This window comes from Macrosteles quadrilineatus, unplaced genomic scaffold, assembly GCF_028750875.1.
Source record: "Macrosteles quadrilineatus isolate MER2022 unplaced genomic scaffold, UCM_ALF_1.0 Scaffold_10__1_contigs__length_6754688, whole genome shotgun sequence".
In the NCBI taxonomy this organism is placed as follows: domain Eukaryota; kingdom Metazoa; phylum Arthropoda; class Insecta; order Hemiptera; family Cicadellidae; genus Macrosteles; species Macrosteles quadrilineatus.
In genome coordinates this window covers 617,592-639,990 of record NW_026542603.1, presented here as the reverse complement: position 1 = coordinate 639,990, position 22,399 = coordinate 617,592, and the positions used below count along the sequence as shown (strand labels likewise).

The window sequence follows — 22,399 nt, the reverse complement described above, 5'->3', positions numbered from 1 at the left end:
CTTGATCATTGGCTCAATTATCCTGGACAATAACTTGGCAAGAAGCTGCGCTCAGAACCTACAACAAGGTCTGCGTATAAGATCCCCTGGACTATCAACTAGAGATCAAAGGGAAGAACAGGTTACGATAGTCAAACGGATCTCATGGACATGGTTCACTAAGAACCTGGGATTTGACGGAGAATGAGGACTTGTAAATGAGGGTGCACAATAGGGTGTTCCCGCTGCGAGGCAATCCCATGGTCTACTTATAAGCATAGTCTTCTATAATAAAAGAAAAACTTGGCAAGCAGCTGCTCTTAGAACTTAGTGCCCTCTTCCCTCGCTGACTTCTGGCAGACATCGGCACTCACCACGTCCCTCTCCACCACCAGGTGACTCTCGACTCAGCCTTTGTGGATTAAACTCTCTTAGAAGTTATGAGTAGTGATTTAAAATATTAAATTTTAATTAATTTAATTTAATTTATTTAATTTGTTAGTAATTTAAAAAACTTTAAGCGAACCTGCCGACTAAGCGAATTTTTACCTGTCCGAATTGATTTTCAATTAAAACTATTTAAATAACTCTAGGATTAACGAATACATAGGTTTTCTGCTATAAGGAAACTAATAAAGTGTGATTTTTGTAAAATATTAATAGTTTAGTATAAAATAAACAAATTTTTTATGTTTGACAATAACCGTTACCAAAAAGACCTTATCAAAAAGACTTTGATATACAAAATTACTTGTTTTTAAGCTATTTAAAAGATTTGGAGAACAATTGGAAAATTTTTTGTTTCGAAGGTGAAAAATGAGAAAACCCTATTTTCACCCCCTAAACCCTCCCGTAAAACCCCGTTCCCATGGTCCGATCATGCTGGTTCGTGAACTCGTTCAAGTTCATTCCACTTTACCATATTTCATCAAAATCAGACAAAAATTACTCAAGTTATCGCGTTCACGGACACATATGTATATCTATATAAATAATATATATATATATATACTGTATATATATTTGAACGAATGGTGTTTTTGGCCTCTAATGACAATATCAAAATGTAAAAGTAAATCGGCCCCGGGCCTAGGGTTTACCGTGTCACCTACGGTAATACGATTTATAGTCAATGGTAATAATGTAACTACTTCACTATAGTGATATTACCCTATTACCCTATTCGCTAAAAAACTGTCGTAGGTAAAGTAGTGTAAACAGTCTAATGTGATCGTTGGCTAAACTACTATAACTTTACATAAACATTTGTTTAGTGTACACAGTCATATTTACTCTATGCTACAATGCTTTAAATAAATGTATCATGATTTTTTTATTACTTAAAGCAGCAACTAGTGAAGTGAAATATCAACAACGGTATGGCAAAGCCTTTACAGAGCCCAATAGAGCGTTTTTATCCTTACTTTACTGTCTGCTCAAGCCCACTACAAATATTATCCTCTCGAGGCTTATCATCCGCGATCTAGTTCTTTAGTAAATGTTTACTTGGGAGAGTAATATAAAACTCATCAGACTTTCTCTGCGTAAAAGGCTCTCATATCAAAATATGAATTATTACTGTTGTCAAGAACGAGATCGTTTGTATTATTTTCATTGATAAAATGGTTGGTTTTAATTTTTTTTATTTATTTTTTTTTTTAATTTACTATAAAGATTTGTCTGTTAGGATGTATATGGTTCCCAAACTATTTAGTGATAAAACGATTCGTTTGACCCTAGAATCATCCATTGTATAAACATTGTATAAAAAAGTTTATTCTCAATACCCCAAATACATAAAAAAGTTTTTTTTAATTGCATGTAGAAAAGCAAAGTTTGGGTATGAATTAAACCCCACTATCTTTATAAAAATAGTGTATTATTTTAATAAATCTTAATTTTAAAAATCCTTCTTTGCTGTGGTTATAGTGTGATATTTTGTGTTTCATAAGGACTTACTCAATCAGAAAGCATTGTTTCCAAAACTGTGAAAGAAAATTTATCTAAATCTAATTAATGGTCTAAACCTTATTCACTGGTTATACCCAAATCTGTGATCCAGTGAATGGCCGGTTGTTTAAACGTCTAATGGTCAGGGTTTCGACCTTGGAATGAGTAAAGAATTGTACCTTTACATATTACAATACAGTGTGGAAGAAGTTAGTGTTAGTAGTGTAAAAGATTTTATGTGTTTAACTGTATTGGTGACAAAATGGCACTAATTTAGATTTATTATTTGTAAAGCGGCTATTGCCATATTATTCAAGCAAATATATGTTATTTTAAAGTAATGCGATTTTGGCCATTCCGTGTTTTTCAAGAGAAACTCCTAACTTTAAGAATGAAAAAGCAATGAACTAGTAGGTTGTTGTACATCATTTGAAAGGTTATGAAGTAAAGAAGTTTTTAGTAAAATTGTATACTCTCTATAGTCCAGTTTAACGTAGAAATACTTATGTATAGGTTTTTTCTATTTTTCTCAAAAATCACAAATTTAAACTTCCGTTGCAGAATAAAGGCTTATTCAGATGTTTCATCTCAAAGAGCCTGTGCTATTGCTATTGGAAATTTAATGAGCATTTTCAAAATAACAATAAAGTTTTAATAAAAAAAATCTTAAGTGCACTTATGGCCATTTTATATATGGCCATACAATATGGCAAATACAAATAGTTTGAAACAATATTAATCTGTCTGCTATTCCTTACCTGTGAGGGTATGGAAATCTAAATTAGTGCCATTTTGTCAATACTAAGTAGTTTAACACATAATAATGTTTAACACTAACTTCGTTCCGCCCTGTATATTGCAGTTGCCATTAATATTCAAAAACCATGACAAATACAGTCAACCTTGATTGTACTAGACTAAAATGGCAGTCAACCTTTTGTGGCACACCAGGATGATTGACACTTTCTTTTTGAACCAGTGATAGGGTAGATTCCAATCAGGCACCAAATTAGTTTTTAACAGTTTGTGATAAATTAAGCAAAATAAAAAGCTGGGACATGATATTTTATACGGAACGGTAATTCACTGGTGCACTCACCTTACAAATCATGCTTTATCTTTTTTATATTATAACCTTAAATACAAATTTTTCAAAATGTTCTTAATTTTTGAACTAATCCTAAGTTATTTATTTTAACCCGAGTTCCATAACTTTAAAAAGCTGGTACTAAATTGGACAAACTTTCCTTGTATTTCGAAATAGAATCTATGCTACAAGGAGATATGTATTTGGATAGTTACAGAGCTATCTACAGAAATCAGAACAATAATTTCCATTTCTGATATAGCTCTGGAGTGTAATAATCCTAACTCAATTATTGTTGTAATCCACTTTGGGGTAAACCACCACCGCCATTTTGAAGATACTTGTCTAATAGTTACGACGAGCAAGTTTAGTCTTGATGATAAATGTTCGTGGCGAAAATCAAAGGCAATAAAATAAATATTTCTTCCTTTGTCAGTGTAAAAAAGTTGATGACATTTGTTTACCAAATTTTAACAATGAAAACTTTAAACACTGTAACAATCCTGTCTGTACACTAACCGTCTTTAATTAGTATACAACAGCAGAATGAATATATTTGAGTTTAAAATATAATTTTACCTTTTTATAGTGTTTGTATTGTTTCTAGCTCATTCCCAATTGTTTTTGCTCAAATTAATTTTGCCAACAAGCTTTTTAAATTATTTGCTATTGTATATTTCATATAAATTTAGCTTTCTGTAGTTCTTTGTTAAGTTATTTTTTCTCTTATACTCACTGTATTTGGCTTGGTACCCGTTTCATTCACAATCCTTCGAAACAATAACCACGCTAGAGATGTACCATGATAGGGTAAACCAACGACACTTTAGGAATTATAAAACATTTATTATCAACATATATAAAAATTGAAAGTTATTTAACAGAGGGTGTAGATGTGGATGGAGCGGAGACCTGTTCAGTAGGCGGAAGTTGTTGGTTTGGGAGGAAGTCAACATAGACAGATTTCCGGGGACTGGAGTCTAGCTGGAACACGATCTCCTTGAATGAAGGTCGGTCGTCTGCGGACTGACTCCAGCAAACCTCCATCAGCGAATATCTGGATTAACAAGTCATTTGAGATGTGGAGTAAATGATACTACAGTGAAATAAACACTAAGAGGGAACCCGTTAAGAAAATACACAAGCACTTCAGTTTAAAAGTTGTTGAGCTTTTCATCACTATTTTGTCAAAGACAAATTTCTCAACACGTTTTGAAATATAGGTTTGACCTCTTCTTTAGGTGGGACAGAACCTAAGTCAATATTACTGCACTGACTGGGTTAAAGCTGGAAAATCACAAAAGACAAACCAATCTAAATACAACAGTCGGACCAAGCAAGAAAATTCATGATTGAAAAATTATGCAAATGGAGAGTTGACGTTAACATTGGACACTTCTGAAAAAGATTAAGGTTCAAGTAAAAAAGTTCCTGATTTTGTGTGAGATTCTTGTTAGTTTTGGGTACTTTCTAGTCGAGCACAATATCAAACTAAGGACCCAAAACAACATGAGAACTGTGTTTAACTATCTGTACTGGACAATGTCCGCAATACTCCCTGAAATGACGTCAACTCGCCATAGTGCTCGCCTAACAATCAAAGGGTTGCCGGTCCAATCCTGAGAAAAGTCTGTGTATTTTAAAGGACCATCAAAACTGGACCCAGCTATCCCTGGTCATTGGGCTAAATGGGCTAAAGAAACAGCTGATCTTAGTCAGTAACAAAGCTACGCGGATCATAACACCTCTTGCTACACTCATTCTTCACTCATATTTGGGTTAAAATACGCTCCTATGCAGCGCCCATCGACATATAAAACTAACGCCCCCATCTCAATTGGTAATAATAATAATAGCCTCAAAACTTTAACCCAAAAATACAAGATTCTTGTGTTGCCTGCTATATATTGTTACTCAAACCTTCACTACTGTTTTATCTTTTACTTCTGGCATTCTTAATTAAATTCATACTATCGGAGCTATCATATTCTAAAAACCCTTACAATTCGTCGGAGATGTTGTCCGGTTTCTCAAGCCTTTTCCCAGAAAGAAGAAACGCTAAAAGCTCGTGGTCTGACACGGTAGGGTATGGAAAACCTCCTGTAACAAAACAATGGTAAACAAGGCAAGCTGTGAAATGTCAAGAATTTTAGGAAACTACACACCAAGAAAGTTGTCTCGATGAACATCATATTCTAGATTCTAGTTTAGTCACGTGTCACACTGTGGTTTAGCGCTGTGAAACTTACGACATTAAGTCGAGACATAAATTTACTTTAAATAAGCACGAAATTTCACTGAGAATAGTGGTTAAGAACTACTAAGATTTTCACTAAATACTTATCAAAGTGTTAAAATTACATTTCATAAGTTATTAAATGAGGTGGGTGTTCGTCAAACAAGACAGTTCGTTAAACATTATATCTTTAATAATCTGTAAAATGTTCACGAGGGAAGTTGATTCAAAATGAAAATACTTCATTGACATAACTACTTTTACATCCATTTTTGTGGTAAACCTACTCACTGCACTGTACAGGTTCATTGTGCACAGTCATAGAACGAGACAGTGTGCATTTACATCTTAGTGAAGGTAAGGACATCCAGACTTATCTCCTCTAAAATGTTATAGTGTACTTTTACAGTGTAGTGGTTCAATTTTGATAAATCCCGCAGGAAAACGCTAAATGATCCAGGCGTCACTCTCGCTCTCACTAGACTGCGTCTTTTCTACATTAACCCAGTGATCAGACAACGCCAAAATGTCACTATTCCTAGCCCCTCTCTTACATGAAAGTCTATATGTATGACTTTTCCCTCACTTATAATTATTCTTCTCTCATTCTCTCAGTAAATGAGGTCAGCAACTCTAGTCATACCCATTGTTAAGCAACTCCATGTTGAGAGTCTGTCTCTACCGATACATACCAAGTGTTAAGCAACTCCATGTTGAGAGTCTGCCTCTACCTGTACTTACCCAGTGTTAAGCAACTCCCTGTTGAGAGTCTGTCTCTACCGATACATACCTAGTTAAGCAACTCCATGTTGAGAGTCTGCCTCTACCGATACATACCCAGTGTAAAGAAACTCCCTGTTGAGAGTATGTCACTATCTATACTTACCTAGTGTTAAGCAACTCCGTGTTGAGAGTCTGTCTCTACCGATACATACCTAGTTAAGCAACTCCCTGTTGAGAGTCTGTCTCTACCTGTACTTACCCATTGTTAAGCAACTCCATGTTGAGAGTCTTCCCCTACCTGTACTTACCCAGTGTGCCAATCTCCCAGAGGACAACACCAAATGCCCAAACATCACTCTTGCTGGAGTAGAGACTGTCCCTCATTGCTTCAACAGACAACCAGCGCAGAGGTACTTTGCGTCTTTTGGTGTTGACGTAGATGCCCGACCTGGACAAGCCGAAGTCGGAGATCTTGAGAGTTTTCCTCTCGTCTATCAGAATGTTCCTGGCAGCCAGGTCTCTGAAACAATTGTTTTGTTACTTTTTTTACTCTCTGCTTTGTTAGCACATGATTCGAAGTTAATTCTTAACCGGGAAAACTCGAGTAGAAAATTTTAACGTAAAAACTAGAATTTATCAATTAAATGTATTTGTAAATACAAAACTATTTTTTTCAAATTTGCTTTGACAGAAGACATGTTTATTTCCAGTAGACTTATTACAAATGTACTGGAAGAGTTAAACATTAGTGTATTGGTCATGTAGAAGTGAGTATCATTACTTTCTAATTGTTAACCATTGAGTAAGATAGAATAGATATCGCCAGAGAAGATCCGCAGGGTGGAGAGCCAACGAATAATTAAACATTTTCTTGTTGTCAATTATATCTATACGATATAACTATCGTTCAGTTTGGTAAGGTTAAATAATTTATGTATAACGCAAATCATTACATGATAGCTGCACTATTTATGGAAGCCTAAATTCAATTCAATTTTATTTTATTTCTAAAACTAGCTACAACTCTACCATAGGAATTAGTTAAATGATTTTTACGTTGTTGTTTTCTATTAAGAAGATTCAACAAGCTCTCTGTTACATACAGAGTGTCCCGGATCTCTCTACCAATATTTTAGGGCATTGCTCCTGAGTAACAAACATATACAAATATCGTATTTAAATAGCCTGGAAGTCCTTAGTTACTCAAATAGCCACCATTTTTTTCACATAGTATTTTTTTTTAATTGGTTAAAGATATTAAATTTAAACTTTGCACAAACATTTATGACAAGTATACAAAGCTACAAAAAAGTTATGACAATTGTTCAAATTCATTAAAATTGTATCGTTTCAATTTAATTGTATTTGTATTTATTTTTTTTTTTTTTAGTTAATATTTTGTTTCTGAAATAGCTCAATAACCGTTGATTTTACAAAAACTTTAACCATTTTGATGACATTTTGTTTTATGATTTTAAAAATGTGTCATAATTTTTATAGATTTGACTTTGTTTTTATGCTTTGTCATAAATTGTGGTACAACGTTTCAATTTCGTATCTTTAACCACATTTTAGAAAAATAAATAAATAAGTGAACAACAAAATGGCGGCTGTTTGAGTAACTAAGGACTTCCGAAAAATTTTAATACGATATTTAGATATGTTTCACATTCACCCATTTCTCAGGAACAATTCCCTAAAATATTGATGGCGAGTTTCAGAACACTCTGTATATAAACTACAGATACAATCGTACTAAATTGTAACTACAGAAAACATTTGATTATTACTAATATACCTATGAGTGATTTGTTTAGCTTCCAAGTAGGACATTCCTCTGGCTATCTGAGAGGCGAAGCTGTGCAGTTCCCTGGGATCAAGCACTACCTCTAGTGTAATCCCGTCCACAGCGATACTGCTCATAGCACCTAGTCACAAAGTAAATGATCTTTAAGCCTTTAGAATATCATCCTATCAAATTATATTGAGAAGCCACTGTGCTTGTTTTAACCGAGAAAAATATAAGGATAAATGTAGAATGGCGTGAAGGTTCCTTGTGGAGATTTGTTCCTGGCAATGACAGGTGTTTCTTAAGCCAGGCCTCCTACCTTAACGCCAATTTATCAAGGATAGGTAGGTTCAATTTAGATTAATCCAAAGGGTCACTGACCTGTTTGGGGATGATTAATTTTAGCTCTATTCCGTATTGCTGGACGGTCATTATTTTGACACAAAGACTCGGCTTTATCTAATATATATTGATGTATTTATTTACAACATGATACTTTAGTTTGGGGTTATGTAAACACACCTAAACATTTCATTACAGACAAAAAATGTCGTGATTTTTATCAAATAAAAAATACGTATAGATATGAGTTTCAAAGGATGATGATTTGCTTGGCTTCTGGGGTCATCAAACATACAATTTAATCGATCCTATGTTCAGTTCCCGCAGGTCTAATAGAATACTGTGAGGACTACGGTAAAATCATATTCGCAATGAAGGAAAATCTAAGGATTTTATTCTGCTTTTTGTCAAAACCGCATATTTAAGTTTCAAATCTGAGTTCATTTACGATCAAATTCCCTTCAACGTCCTTTAAAGTTTTATCATGGTCATCAAATAAGACTCGTTGTGTCACAAAGGATTATCCCGAAACATTCAACAGACTGCAACCGGACTTACAAAGCCTGTTGAACGATTAAGCTACAACAATGGCTTCGTGATCTGTCGAGAAAGATTTGGGTCTGATTTACCAACACCGTACTTTTCTTTTCGTATTTAATGTTTAACCCCTTTTACAAAACAACTTAATACTCTTGATCAAGACACCGCAATAGTTTACTTGAATAATAGATGTATTTGAACTAACCATATTTGCTCAAAAATTATTAAATTACTTCAAAGTCACATGGGAGGCTTATCAAACTAATGACTTGATGGCTTAATCTAACTATTGCTCCACATTATGAGTTTAAACCTAATCGTATATACAGGGTGTTACGATACTTTCTACCGTAACTCCATGGTCATGTTCCTTAGGTAAAAATTGTATATTTCACATAAAAATATGCCCTATCTCGCCCTATTTTTACATAACTTCATATAGCTTTGGAACCACTAGAGGTACCAACTTCAAACTTGTTACGTATATGATGACTAATAAGAACTATTATTTTGCAAAGCACCAAGTTTATGCCTTGTATAATTTCGAAAGGCGGCCATTTTAATCTTTGAAAGCTTAATAACTCAAAAACCGCAGGATTTATAAAATATTTACAAATGACAAAAAGGACGGGAATTTATATTAATTAACTTTACAGAAATGTGCAATTTTAATAGGGTTATATGTAACACAAATAACGGAGAGCAATAAAATTTTCTAAAATTTAAACTAAATATTTGGGCAAATTTAATAATTTAGCAGGTATCACTTTTATAAAAATGAAATTTTCTCCGTTATTTTTGCTATGACCCTTTACAAATTATTTATTTCTGTAAAGTCAATTACATTTCATTAAATTTTGTTGCTTGTAACATTTTTATAAATCCTATGGGTTTTGAGTTATTAAGCTTTGAAAAGTAAAAATGGCCGCCATTTTGAAATTATACAAGGTAGAAACTTGATGCTTTCCAAAAGATTTAGTTCCTATTAGTCAAAGTCCTATTAGTTAGTCCTATTAGTCCTATTCACGTACAAAGTTTAAAGGTAGTACCTATGGTGGTTTCAAAGTTATGTATGGGAAGTTATGTAAAAAATACATACACACTGACAGACGGAAAATGAACTGGGACAGGACATAATATGTTTATATGATATTTTTCGTTTGTTTTTGACCCAAGGAACATGCCCACGGAGTTTCGGGAGAGAGTTTCGAAACACCCTGTATAAGATTTATGTCAAAGCATAAAGAACTTGTATTTCTAAATGATCTTCATGGTATAATTTCGTAAACTATTCAGATTTTTTTGAATTAGTTTTGATATTAATTATAGTACACAAAGATTTAATACAGTTTAATTGCCCTTAACTTTCCTTTGGGTAGGATTCCCATATAAAAATTCTTCTAAACACATTAGATTTCAATTATGTTTGGCTTGCAATCTAATATAAAATCGTCTTGTATGTAATGATGTGCCACTCCCACACACAAGTTATTTTGTGGCGGAGTGAACGTAATTTTGTTTTCAAGATCAAAGTCTTTCTTTTAATAAAAATAATCAACATTTGGGTCATACAGTATTTTCATTTTCCCTTCAATTAGGCTACTAAATCAAATATCATCTGAGAGAAAAAAAAACATTCTATTAATATATATATATATATATATATATATATATATATATATATATATATATGGGCTATATATTGTGATATATTATTTGACACATTTCACGATTAAATAGATAAATAATCAAGCAAGTTAGAAACATGGGTATTATTTAATTAAAAAGCAAATTCAAAGCAGATTTATACACTAACTACAATAAAAAGTATTAAACAAATTTCAGTAATTATAAAAAGTTGTTATGAGAAGTCTATAAAAATCACTAAAACTGTTATTGTAAGTTATGTTTTCTTCTAAGTTGAAGACCTTTTAAACTTGGCATATATGTTAGACATTTTCCGTTCGTTCAAACAACCTCTACCACCGTTTTATAGAATTGTTACTCGGAGAATTACATCCATACTCTAACCTAAATGAGCCTTCTTCGAACAGTTATGAAACCAAACCTGCTTCATGAAACCAAACCGGCTTCATGAAACTAAAGAACACACTTCGATTTTTCCTGCACAATAATCATTTTGATACTGAGGCCAGTTTAATGTTTGATTCGTCAAATAAATACACGGCTGGTGTAGAAAGGTATATTGTTGGCCAGCTGACTATGATTATATCACAACACAAGTCATTAAAAAGAAAACAGCTTAAACTCAGAGTTTAGATCATTTTTATAGACTTGTTACTGTATAACACTTTTTATAATTACTGACATTTTTATAATTACTTTTTGCAGTTACTGCAAAAAAACTGCTTTAGATTTGCTATGAAACCATTTCAATGTTTCTAAGATGCTTGATGATTTGTTCAAATAATCTTAAAATGTGTCTAATAATTTATGACCACTCTGTATATATTTATTGAACTAAGTGAATGAAGCTCTTATACAACGACTCTTGTGCATTTCGTAATACGCAAACGCCTCCTAGACGGCTGATCAATCATTTTCAACATTTGCATGGTGATGAAGAGGAGGTGAGTGCCAAAGTTCTCACAGCAAAGCTACTCACAGGTTTGCCCCACGGGGTCTCAAAGTTTCAATGTAATCCTTATCGAAGCAGCATTTTACACGTAAACAAAGGAATAAAATCAACTGTACTTAAATTTAGTAGGCCTACATCAGGAAACGCTGATAAATTATTGTAACAGTTAATCACGGATATTATAACAGAAACTGTATGGATCATTAACATAAACAAAATACGTCACTCGCTCGAACCTTATACTAATAGCATTAAAATAATATGGTTTTAACGTTTTTTGACAGTTCCAACCAATAATAATAGAAAATTGTTTATTTTCGGACAAGTGACATCATTTTATGTTTATGAGCAATGCCGTTACTGTTCTAATATTCATGCTGTTAATAATCTTGTTATGTACAGCATTATTTCAGCATGCTATTAACATTTTTGTTTCAGGTTGAACCTTATTCATAATTTATCGCCTACTAAACGAGTTAATATTTACTGTTTAATTAGCAGTGTTACAGTCGTTTTATCTTGAAAACTAAACATGTCAATGCTGTAGAGAAAAGTTTAAGCTACTTTCCTTACGATTCACATTATATAAATACGACATAATTGAACAGCACTCTCCAAGACTTCTATAAGAAATCTTATTTGAGTTTTTTATAGGAGCATATTGTGGTGATAAATTGGTTTCGATGAAACCCGTATTACGTTAGAGCCACGATCGACCGATGGGTGGGTTATTTATCAAGCCAGGCTTTCCCAAGGAACGACAAGAGACTATTGCAAAAGTTCTGACTGGACACATCAACACATGAAAAAGTCGATAATCAACGTTTAATTTAGTTCATGATAATTAATCTACTAACTAGTTTAATCTACGAAATTGGTTTATTATTTTATTTCTTTTAGTTCTAAGGGTGTCAGATATAAGGAAATGCCTTTCGTGTTTCCATTTATAAACTTACCATCTCTTACAGGTAAACGTGTATGCACTAATCAGTCACCAAAATGGTAGAAGCCGAAACTATTTTGGTTGAATTCTGTGTTATCACGAAACTGTATCACAAGGGGAAAAATTCATATACCACCCCAGTGGTTGTAAGCTTAAAATGTAAATGCAGGTCTTTGAAAATACATACAATGACACAACTGAGTTTTATACTTCCGTTCACTTGGGACAATGAAAAGCAATTTTGATCAACAATCACTTCATTAAAATTTCCATAATAATTTTCTCTACACAAATAATGTCTCGATTTCAAATTGTAGGTAAAGATAATAATGAAGCTTGGTGGTGAGTGCCAATGAATAATAAAATAATGCCCTGATAGCTCCGCTCAATTGTGTGGACGCCACCTAGGACGCTCTGCGAACACCACCTAGTTTTATTCAAATCATAATTTGCAAATACATCCCATAGCACACCTCAATGGTACTGTACTGAATATAAAATCAGCTGTTGTTACTGAATAACAACAGCTGATTTTATATTCAGTACAGTACCATTTATTAAAATCCCAATGATGAAACACAGCTGAGCCGGGTCCAGTTTCAAAACCAATAATAACTACTGACTAGTAGGATTCAATTGGCGATATTTTAATTGCTAGAAAATAACAATAACCCCTCAGATACCTAACTATAATTTTAAATATCATTTTACTAATTTTTCATAACATCCTTTTGAATTTCCAAAGAACTATATCAATTGAATATTATATTATATGTCAATTGAAATGCTCAATACATTAAGCTGGCACTCAACGAGCCTACGGTTTAAGTCAAACTGAGGTTAAAATCCTACACTGAGTCCTTTCATCCCTTAGATAACATTTCAACCTTGTAGGGGATGAAAGGAGCTTAACTATTGTGTGTTCAATCTTACTTTGCCACAAAGAAGATTGTGGGAATCCCCTCGCTTGATTTTCAAAATGCACATAAACATAAAGCATTGTCGGCAACGAATCACTCAAGATGTCAAACGTACTACTAATAAATAAACGATTTAGTAATAATTTTTTAATTACAAGTGGATAGAACAAATGAACTGTGGTGGTAAATGTGTATGTTTCATGTACAAAGATTACAGTTTCGTTCGATATTTACTAGATCTGGTGGTTTAACAGGAACAGGAAACGACTCGAGTAAATCTACAAACTAGCGAACTCAATGTTGCTCAAGCCCAACCTCAAATGGTCAGAGTTTGTTTTACTAATTATATCACAAATGATGTTTTGCATAGTCAAAGCGAACGTTTTTGGTGGAGTATTAATACATTGACAAAACATGCTGAATAAGAGGACAGTTTAAATATGTCATTCTGTTAGCGAATTTTCCTATAGGGAAGTAGCTATTACCGTAGGTCTCATAGTAACACCTAGGCCCGGGACCGATTTACTTTTTTCAATATGATGTCCCCAGAGGCTAAAAACACCATTCGTTCAAATGTGTCCATCCGTACGATAACTTGAGTAATTTTTGCCAGATTTTGATCAAATTTAGTTTGAAGGTGTAAGGCAGGGTAAACTTGAATGAGATCGCAAACCAGCATGAGTTTATGGAGGGTGTTATGGGGTAAAAATTGGGTTTTCCCATTTTTGGCCCAAAAAAACATAAAATTTAGCAATTTCTTTCCAAACTGTTTTGTAGAGCTTAAAAAAAATAATTTAGTATATTGAAGCGTTAGCATGTGCCTAATGGTTGCGGATAAAATTCCAAAACATTTTAAATTGTAAATTCCCATGTTCTTATGTAGAGTAAGTCAACTGTTGTAGTTTGCTTGTTTATGAAAATATTTTGATCAAAACTGGAAAATTCATTTATTATTTATTACTGGGGGATTATCCATAAAAAAACAATTTTACCCTCCCTCTTGCAGCAAACCTAAGTACTTGTTAAACTAAATCTGTGTCTTCATAAACCTTCCCACAGTTTCTAGAAAAAACCTTTGTATGTTCGGTTGAAATATGTTCAGCCGTTATTGCGTGATAATGTGCGAATGTGTGTATTGTAGTCAATTTCTTTCCTGTCAATGACCTATCCTAAATTAATGCTAATAATAATATTGTTTGCTTACTACAACGTGTGGAAGGCTGAACACTGGACGCACAGCTAGGCGGAGGAAGAGGTGTGATATAGGAACAATCTGAAGATACAGAACTCCTGGAAATCAACATACGACCATATTATGATACTGATTCAGTATTAATTCATAGTAAACCCTCATGAATCCTGCCTAACATTGGGTTTAAGCTTGTGGAATTAAAATAAAATGAACTAAACCTACATAATATGGTTCGAAGGTCAAATCTCGGTCTTCAGATATAATCATGAGTTAGATTAGTGATATCGAGGACGCAGGACTTAATATTATGGGGCCGTTTCGTACCACCATTGATTAATATTAAATCATTAAATTAATTATACAATTTAATATTAACATTAAATTGGTTGATTGATATAATTGGCCCTTTGTATATTCCGAAACACCTTTTACCAAACAAAATTAATTATGTACTAAAAATCATGAAAACAGCAAACTACTGAAGTAAGCATTGTGTGTGTCTACAGTGGCGCGTTCCCAGCCTAGGTGTATAACAGTTTTTTAATCGCCGTAAAAGGCTGTCTAGGTTAAGTGAAGTTAATATTTGTGAGTCCAGATAAATGATGTTTGCTGTATCTTCTTGCCCAAATGCAAATTATAACAATAGAACCATGCCACTTAAAGTATTTAATTAATTCAGCATCCAAACCCAAACGTTGGGCAAACCAAAAAATCTACTTGTTTACAAATCGCTTATTTAACTCTATGCATGGAGTCCTTCAGCTTTAGCCTACGAAACTCACCCAGCTGCTACACTGAACTGTTGTAGCTGACGATATCTATCATGTTGAGATCTCAGCTGTCTAAGGTAGGCAAGCAGGTCACCACAAGGTACATACTCCATGATCATACAATATGGATGAGTCAAGGTACAGCAACCAACCATCGTCACAATATTGGGATGGTGGCCTACTTTTTTCATCATAGATATTTCTTGAAGAAACTCTTCTACCTCATCCACTGTGGCTTTATCTGTAACAAGAGGCTTATTCGATTAGACAGTAAAAAAGAAAATATTGCCAGTCAATAGCATACACAAAGCTGTCAGCACTATTGATTTGATTATATCCTAAACTCTTACATGAACAATGCATCGCTTTTATGTAGGTGCTTAAACAAAGTTTTTTTTAAATGGATACGATGATTTCCTTCAAATGTTGTAAATGATTTATTTCTGGTCTACAAACGTGTTTCATGCCGTGAAAACTGCCAACGAAAATCTAATTATGTAAAAAAAGAAATTGAAAATCAAACATTTTTATCAGTGAGGATACTTGGGCAACGAAATAACAACGAAAATCGTAAACCTCGAAAAAGAAAAAGATATAAAGTCTAATTATAAACTAACCTTAAACAAACAGGTCATCAATTTATGACTGGAGGACAGTGAGATGCTATCCTGTCCTTATAACTGGAGTTGGTGCGTAATAGTAAACCAGCGGCACCGTTGATTTTATTAGGTTGGAAAGCTATAAAGCTGTACTACTCTGTAAAAAGTCCCCTTAGAGGGAACTTTTCATAAGTTATATTATATCTACCATTCTACTACTTTTTCCTAATAGGAATAATAGAAGGAAGAATTGTAAAACTACATGTCTTGTTATCTTAAAGACGTGTACGAGGTCACAAAAACTCTTTTCTCAGTTATGTTTCCATTCCTTCTTTCTTTATTTTGCAGAGATGTGTCCCCTTTTATTTCTCTAGCCAATTCCTCTAAGAATGCCGTAAAATGTAGCGTAATAATTTGCACTAAAATAAGTGTTTTTTTTTATATATACAGGGTGAGTTTTTTAAAGTGATCCAATAGCTAACATTTTAATTACAGGACTTAGCACCTCACTTTAAATTTGAAACTTGCTCAGTTTTTTTTAAATAAAACATTTTTGTTCTTGACATTTTTTCAATATCTCTAATAGTTAAGGAGCTACGAGGACAAATTGTTAAGTATTAACAGTAACAACACTTAAAACTAACATTGTTTTAAAACATGCTTTAGAATTCATGCAACTTTGTATGAAAACTTTAAGTCCTCGTAGCTCCTTAACCGTTAGAGATATTGAAAAAATCTCAAGAACAAAAATGTTTTATTTTTTAGAGTAAAATCTAAAAACAAAATAATATCCAGGGTGTTCCATAAGAAATTTTAAAGTTGGCTGCCATATTGGAAAATGGCGGCCACAATGAAAAAATCTGAAATCGTATTCTTGAGTGAAACTTAAAATTGAGCAAGTTTCAAATTTAAAGTGTGGTGCTAAGTCGTGTAATTAAAAAGTTAGCTATTGGATCACTTTAAAAAACTCACCCTGTATATAAATTGAAGTTAAGTTAAGATAAGTCTCCGTTTTGTACTAACAAGTATTTCCCCTTATACAGTTTGTAAGCCTTTGACTCATAACATAGTTTATTTAATTTACGCTATTACCAATTTCTGAGTACCACTTCCTAAAGTGTATACGTCACTTACGTTTAAGTTTCTTGACAGCAACAATGGAGCTTCCTGCGACCCCAGCGATGGCCTCAGCTCTGGCCAGGAACACTCGGCCGAAGGCTCCTTTGCCGATCTGCCGGCCTAAGGCCAGTCGATTATAACTCACTTCATATCCATCGGCCTCTCCCTTCTGCCGAGCTTCCTATAGGAAACACAGAGACAGGACCTAAGGAGTAATTTTTGGAGGCAAGTAATACATGTGAACTAAACCGTATTTATGAAACAACAAGTCCAAGCTTCGCACAAGGCATTGACTAGTTGATCTAAACTGTTACATTATGAGCTTGGCTAGTGACGTGGTTAGGGAGAAAGAACTACTTCTTGGAAAATTGCTGTCATTGTTTGTTTTTTTTTTTTTTCATTTTACGTTAATCTTTAATAACTTGAATGCTCAATTCTTACATAAAAGCAATACCATACATGATTACATGGATTATTTCATTAACCATTTAAAAGATAAGCTGCATTCCAAACAAAAGGTTTACCTCTATTTCCTTTTCTACATAAAGAATGTTTCTCTGATGTAGATGCGGAAATGTAACTCTTGCAGATCGTCCACTGAAACAAAACAACATGTTAGAACAATATGTTTAATTTCCGTTGCACAATCTTAAATGAACATTCTAAACACATTATTTTACAAGATTTGTTAAATATTGCCAGTAAAGATAAATCCTCCTATTACTATGAATAACTGTTACGTAGCAAATTTGACTAATTTGATAACAGTGCATAGTCATAAAGCTGTAATTTATCATCAGGCTTTTAATAAATTATCATGGTTAAGAAAACAGCTGGTATTGTCAAAATCTTAAAGCTATACGAGGCATCTCAGCCAACCCAGGTCCATCTTTTATTTATATTCAGGTTATAACCGACACAGCTGTGCTTTTGTAATAGAAAATAACATAGTGATTTAGATTATTGTCTCAAAAGAAAATCACATGATATCATTTTAAGTATTAACATTAACATAATATTGATGTCTAACTACAAACTAATTGCCCAATCGATTTTTTCCTGAAATAAAGTCTTGGTATAAATAAGAATGTTAAAGTAAAATATAATTGTCATGCATTTTTCAAAACTTATAAAAGGAAGTTTTAATTTCTCATCCCACCAAAATGATTATGGCTATCGAATGTTAATCAAATACTAACTAAGGACTGCTGATATTGGCAATTATTTGAAAGTGTGACGTGTTGAATCAAACTGATTGTTATTAGCTGATCAGATTAGCTTATCGAAAAAATATTTGTTAAATACTTTATGGACATTTCTCTACATTAAGAGTATTTTAATTTTAGGTAAGTAAAGATTGTCTGCATACACAGGAAGAATTTTGCTTTACGGGTATCAAATTTGAACTGAACCGATACAATCAAATACCAATTGTAAATAATTTAAATAACTGTCCATATAATAAATTAAAATAGTTTTCCAAAAAATAACCATTGTATAAGTAGAACAGTTAATTACCCGAAGTTAGATAAAGAAGAAAAATATTATATTTGCCATTGAAGTAAAATTATATTGGAGAAAATCCGTGTCTTTGTTCCTATATTAGAACAAAGAGAAATTTTTAAAACTGGTTAATGCTTGTGAACAAAAGCATTTGTTGAGCACGTTTTGCCAATACGTCATGGTCATATTTATCCAGAGTGAAACTCTGCAAACTATTGTTGGATCCCTTGTTTCGCTACAAACTGCAAATAACAGCTATTATTCAAGGAGTAATAAAGTTTGTTAGCGTGATATGTGATTAAGAAACTTGAACTTAGCGATCAATTTGTAATTCCGATCAAAATGCTCTTTGTTGAATGTTTGCTGAAGTTATGCAGGAGATTGCTCAACAGCGCATTCAGCCTTTTAACTTGTGATCAAACCAACTACTCATCAACTTTAAGTGATCAAAGCTTTGGAAGTTGACCGGAGATCAAACTATTACTGGAACTATTCAAGTTCCGTCGGTGGAACTTTATTAGCAGCATACGTCAAATTTGTCTTCTGAAACATCTCATGTGACCCAAAATTTTGAATTGTCTTATTTCAGTAATTAGTGATATAAACATTTTTCATGTTAAAAGTGTAGGCTATATAAAGCTTATTTTAAACGTTGATTTTGTTCTTAAAAACTACAATTAAAGTAAAAAAAATAAATACATTGCAAAATATAAAACGATATTTATAAATAGTTCACAGTGAATACGGATTTTTTAGGGAAGATGTAAAATTGCGTATTTACGCACACTGGGAGGTTTCAATGACCTCTCGTAGTGCCGGACTCCCACGGGCTCAATGTCTCCGAACTACCGGCTAAAAAACCTTAAATCTCCTTGGAGACTAGGCTGGAAGGGAGCGCGGCAGTGGTCCGAAAGTCAGTGCTCCGAAAGGCACTGGTCCGAAAGAAATTACATGGTCAGGCACTGCTTCGAACGGCATAAGTTCGAAAGGCACTGGTTCGAAAGTCACAACTCCGAAAGTCACTAGTCAGAAACATTTTGTGCATCCAGGCACTGTTCCGAAACAATATGTGCATCCAGGCACTGCTCCGAAAGTTATAACACCGAAAGTCACTAGTCAGAAAAGAATGCAAGGGTCAGGCACTGGTCCGAAAGAATGTGCGTGGTCAGGCACTGCTTCGAAACGTGGTTCCCCCTCGCAGCGAATGGGCGGAGCTATACAGGTGTGGAGTGGGAGCAGCCTCCCGTCCCCCCTACCTCTTGACATGCCCCTACTTTTTGGCGCGGCGACGACAGTGTCGGTTAGTCACTTCTCATTCTCACTTCACTCAATCATTCTACGCTACCACCAGGACCAGGACCAGGGGCAGTTGACATCGGGGATACTCCCCAGGATATATTTTCAATCGCAAATGTTTTTAGTGAAGGAATTATTCTAATGCAAATTAATTTGCAGAGTAATGCAAATTTGTTATGCAACCTCTATAGAATTTAAGATATGTTGCCAAATAAATATCATGAAATGCCTATGCATAAATATCCAATCATAAATTTGCTATAGTAAGTGATTATATATCTCTTAAATTTATATTGTTTTAAAAAATCTTACTAATATTATAAAAATGTGAAAGTTTGTGTGTTTGTTTGTTTATTTGTTTGTTTGTTTGTTTGAAGTTCAATCAAGCATTAACCACTGGATTGATTGGGCTGAAATATGGCATGATAATAGCTCACATTCCCGATTAACATATAGGCATATTCTTATCTCAAAAATCCTTTCGGGCTCCGCCCCATATTGGCTCTGTAGTTCCCCATGTTAACCTTATGAGTATTCATATTTAAAGGGAATTACAGATTTTATTCAGCTGTTTCAACTAAAAAAGTTGGTTCTATGATATGCAAAAGCATTAAAATGTATAAGATTTACCAACAGGGTGCAGCACTATTATTATTTTTAATTTTTTTATGAAAACAGCAAATTTTTACCAAGTAGCAACAAAAAACCGTGAACGAAAAGCTTGAGTATAAATGCAATAAGAATTTTATATTTATATGCCGACCCCGTACGAAGGACGGGTACTCTGCAAGTATATAATATATTTGCAATTAGTAGCATACTAATGCATTTTATGTTAATTTTGCTGAATACACGACCTATGATTTATTATTACAATCTAAACAGAAAAAGGTGACACAACTGGATGTTTCTGAAAGTTTCCTGAATTTTGTTTTCTTGATCTTTTTATCGACGTCTGTATCTTTAGTTCTAAGGGTTTGCCCTGTAAAACCATCACAAAAATAATATGTTAACACATAACAACATGTTTAATCTCCGAATAAAAATCCCACAACATAAAATCGGTAGAAGGTTTACTAATCGAAAAAAACAGTTCTGTTCTAAAATAAAATCATTATAAATTATTATAAATTAAACTGTCTTATAACCTAACCAAACTTGCTGATAAAGGAAAAATCTAATGAAGGTTTACTAATAGAAAAATCATTCTGTTCGTAAAATAAAATTATAAATACCTTAAATTCCAACAAAAGATGTACAGTTAAGATTCTAAGCTAAATCTTCGATAAAAAGTTTATAGACTATAGTGTGATTCGAACCGGCAACTATAATATTATCAGCCAGGTACGGTACCCACTACGCCACCGAAGCTCATTGCCAAGCTCCATATCGTTGCGGTAACGGTGTTCCCCCAAGAAAGAGACTGATGTCACACCCATACAGCACACTTTCTCCTCAGGACATCCCACGGATATTGTGACAGGATATGCAAGATATCCCATAGTAGTCCTATGGTCAACCTGGGATATCCCAGGATATCCACAGGAATGCGTAATGTCCCCGCCCGGGGATGCTCGATCGATACTCCCAAAAGATTATAGTGCTGCACCCTGTTGGTAAACCTTATAACTTTTTAATGCTATTGCATGTCATAGAACCAACTTATTAGTTAAGTGCAGAGAGCACACTGTGCTCTCTGGTTAAGTGGCAAAGTAGCATAGTAGTAAGTGGCTCTCTTCAAGCCACTTACTACTGATCCAGGCAGTGCTGCTACCTTTGGGTGTTTCAGGGAACTACGTCCAATCTCGGGGTAACGTAGTACAATCACCGCTGCTCTTTTATTATTCATCAGATTGAAATATTTGAATGCCAATTGCGTTCGCTACGGTGCCGCACCGGCACACATTTCACCTGCATGTCCCTTAGTAGATTTATGCTTTTGATTCGGCTGTAGATAATTATTAAAATAAATGATTAAGAGAACTGTCCCCGGTTGGGTATCGTAAATGCAAATGCAATTATCTGCTTGCAATATTGAGTGGGCAAGCATTTTAATCCATTCCAAAGTCAATGCTATGCTACATCTGTGCAGGATCATAAGTCAAGTGTTAAATGTAGGGGTCTGACTTACGGGAAGTATAAGTGAGGCAACGATGGCGTCATAGTTTAGTTCAAAATTCCTCCGTGAACAGTGTTGTAGTAGAGAACACAGCGCGTAATTTTTACTTTACTATTAGTTAATTATAAAATTAAGAAAAATTATAAAATTAATCTTACAATTTTTTAATTATGAAATTAAACCGTCATAACTTAACCAAACCAACCAAACTTGCTGATATGAAAACTACTTTTGATAAAAAAGTTGGTGCTGCCAGCGGTATTCGAACCCGGTACCTGCAGATTTTACAGCCCGACATGCTATCCAATACACCACCGAGGCCGATGGATGGATTCCGTATCTTTCCGGTAATGGTGTTCCCATTACCGCGTATCCCGTATTAAAAATACTGGTGGACAGTACGAAAATGTACAATAGATTATGATTAATGACAATACTGTCGGTATGGCACTTAAATGCTTACCTACAAGTCCACCCAACACTTCCAAGAGGGTCGTGGCATTACTTCGTAAATAAAATCCATTTTCTTTGTTTGAAGTTCATTGTTGGTGATGGTGAGTTAATGTTGTTCAAAGGTTTATTGCGGGCATTTTCCATGACGAATGTAAAAAACAATACACAACGTTTCGGGATCTGGAATCTGATCCCGTCTTCAGGTGAAAAAAAAACACATTACAACTAACAATACACAAA

At 33.9% G+C, this 22,399-nt stretch overlaps 1 protein-coding gene across 1 annotated transcript in view; it reads right to left on the bottom strand.

Annotated features, from left to right (window-relative positions):
• Window positions 1-3,889: 3,889 nt before the first annotated feature.
• LOC129004657 (uncharacterized) overlaps window positions 3,890-22,399 on the bottom strand; it is a 124,448-nt gene continuing 105,938 nt past the window's right edge. The window contains exons 10-17 of the mRNA XM_054433210.1: window positions 17,313-17,385; window positions 16,804-16,969; window positions 15,083-15,311; window positions 14,313-14,398; window positions 7,774-7,903; window positions 6,284-6,495; window positions 5,020-5,116; window positions 3,890-4,073 (exon numbers count right to left, since the gene is read on the bottom strand). Of these exons, the coding sequence (XP_054289185.1) occupies window positions 3,890-4,073; window positions 5,020-5,116; window positions 6,284-6,495; window positions 7,774-7,903; window positions 14,313-14,398; window positions 15,083-15,311; window positions 16,804-16,969; window positions 17,313-17,385 (1,177 nt within the window). The remainder of the gene's footprint in view (window positions 4,074-5,019; window positions 5,117-6,283; window positions 6,496-7,773; window positions 7,904-14,312; window positions 14,399-15,082; window positions 15,312-16,803; window positions 16,970-17,312; window positions 17,386-22,399) is intronic.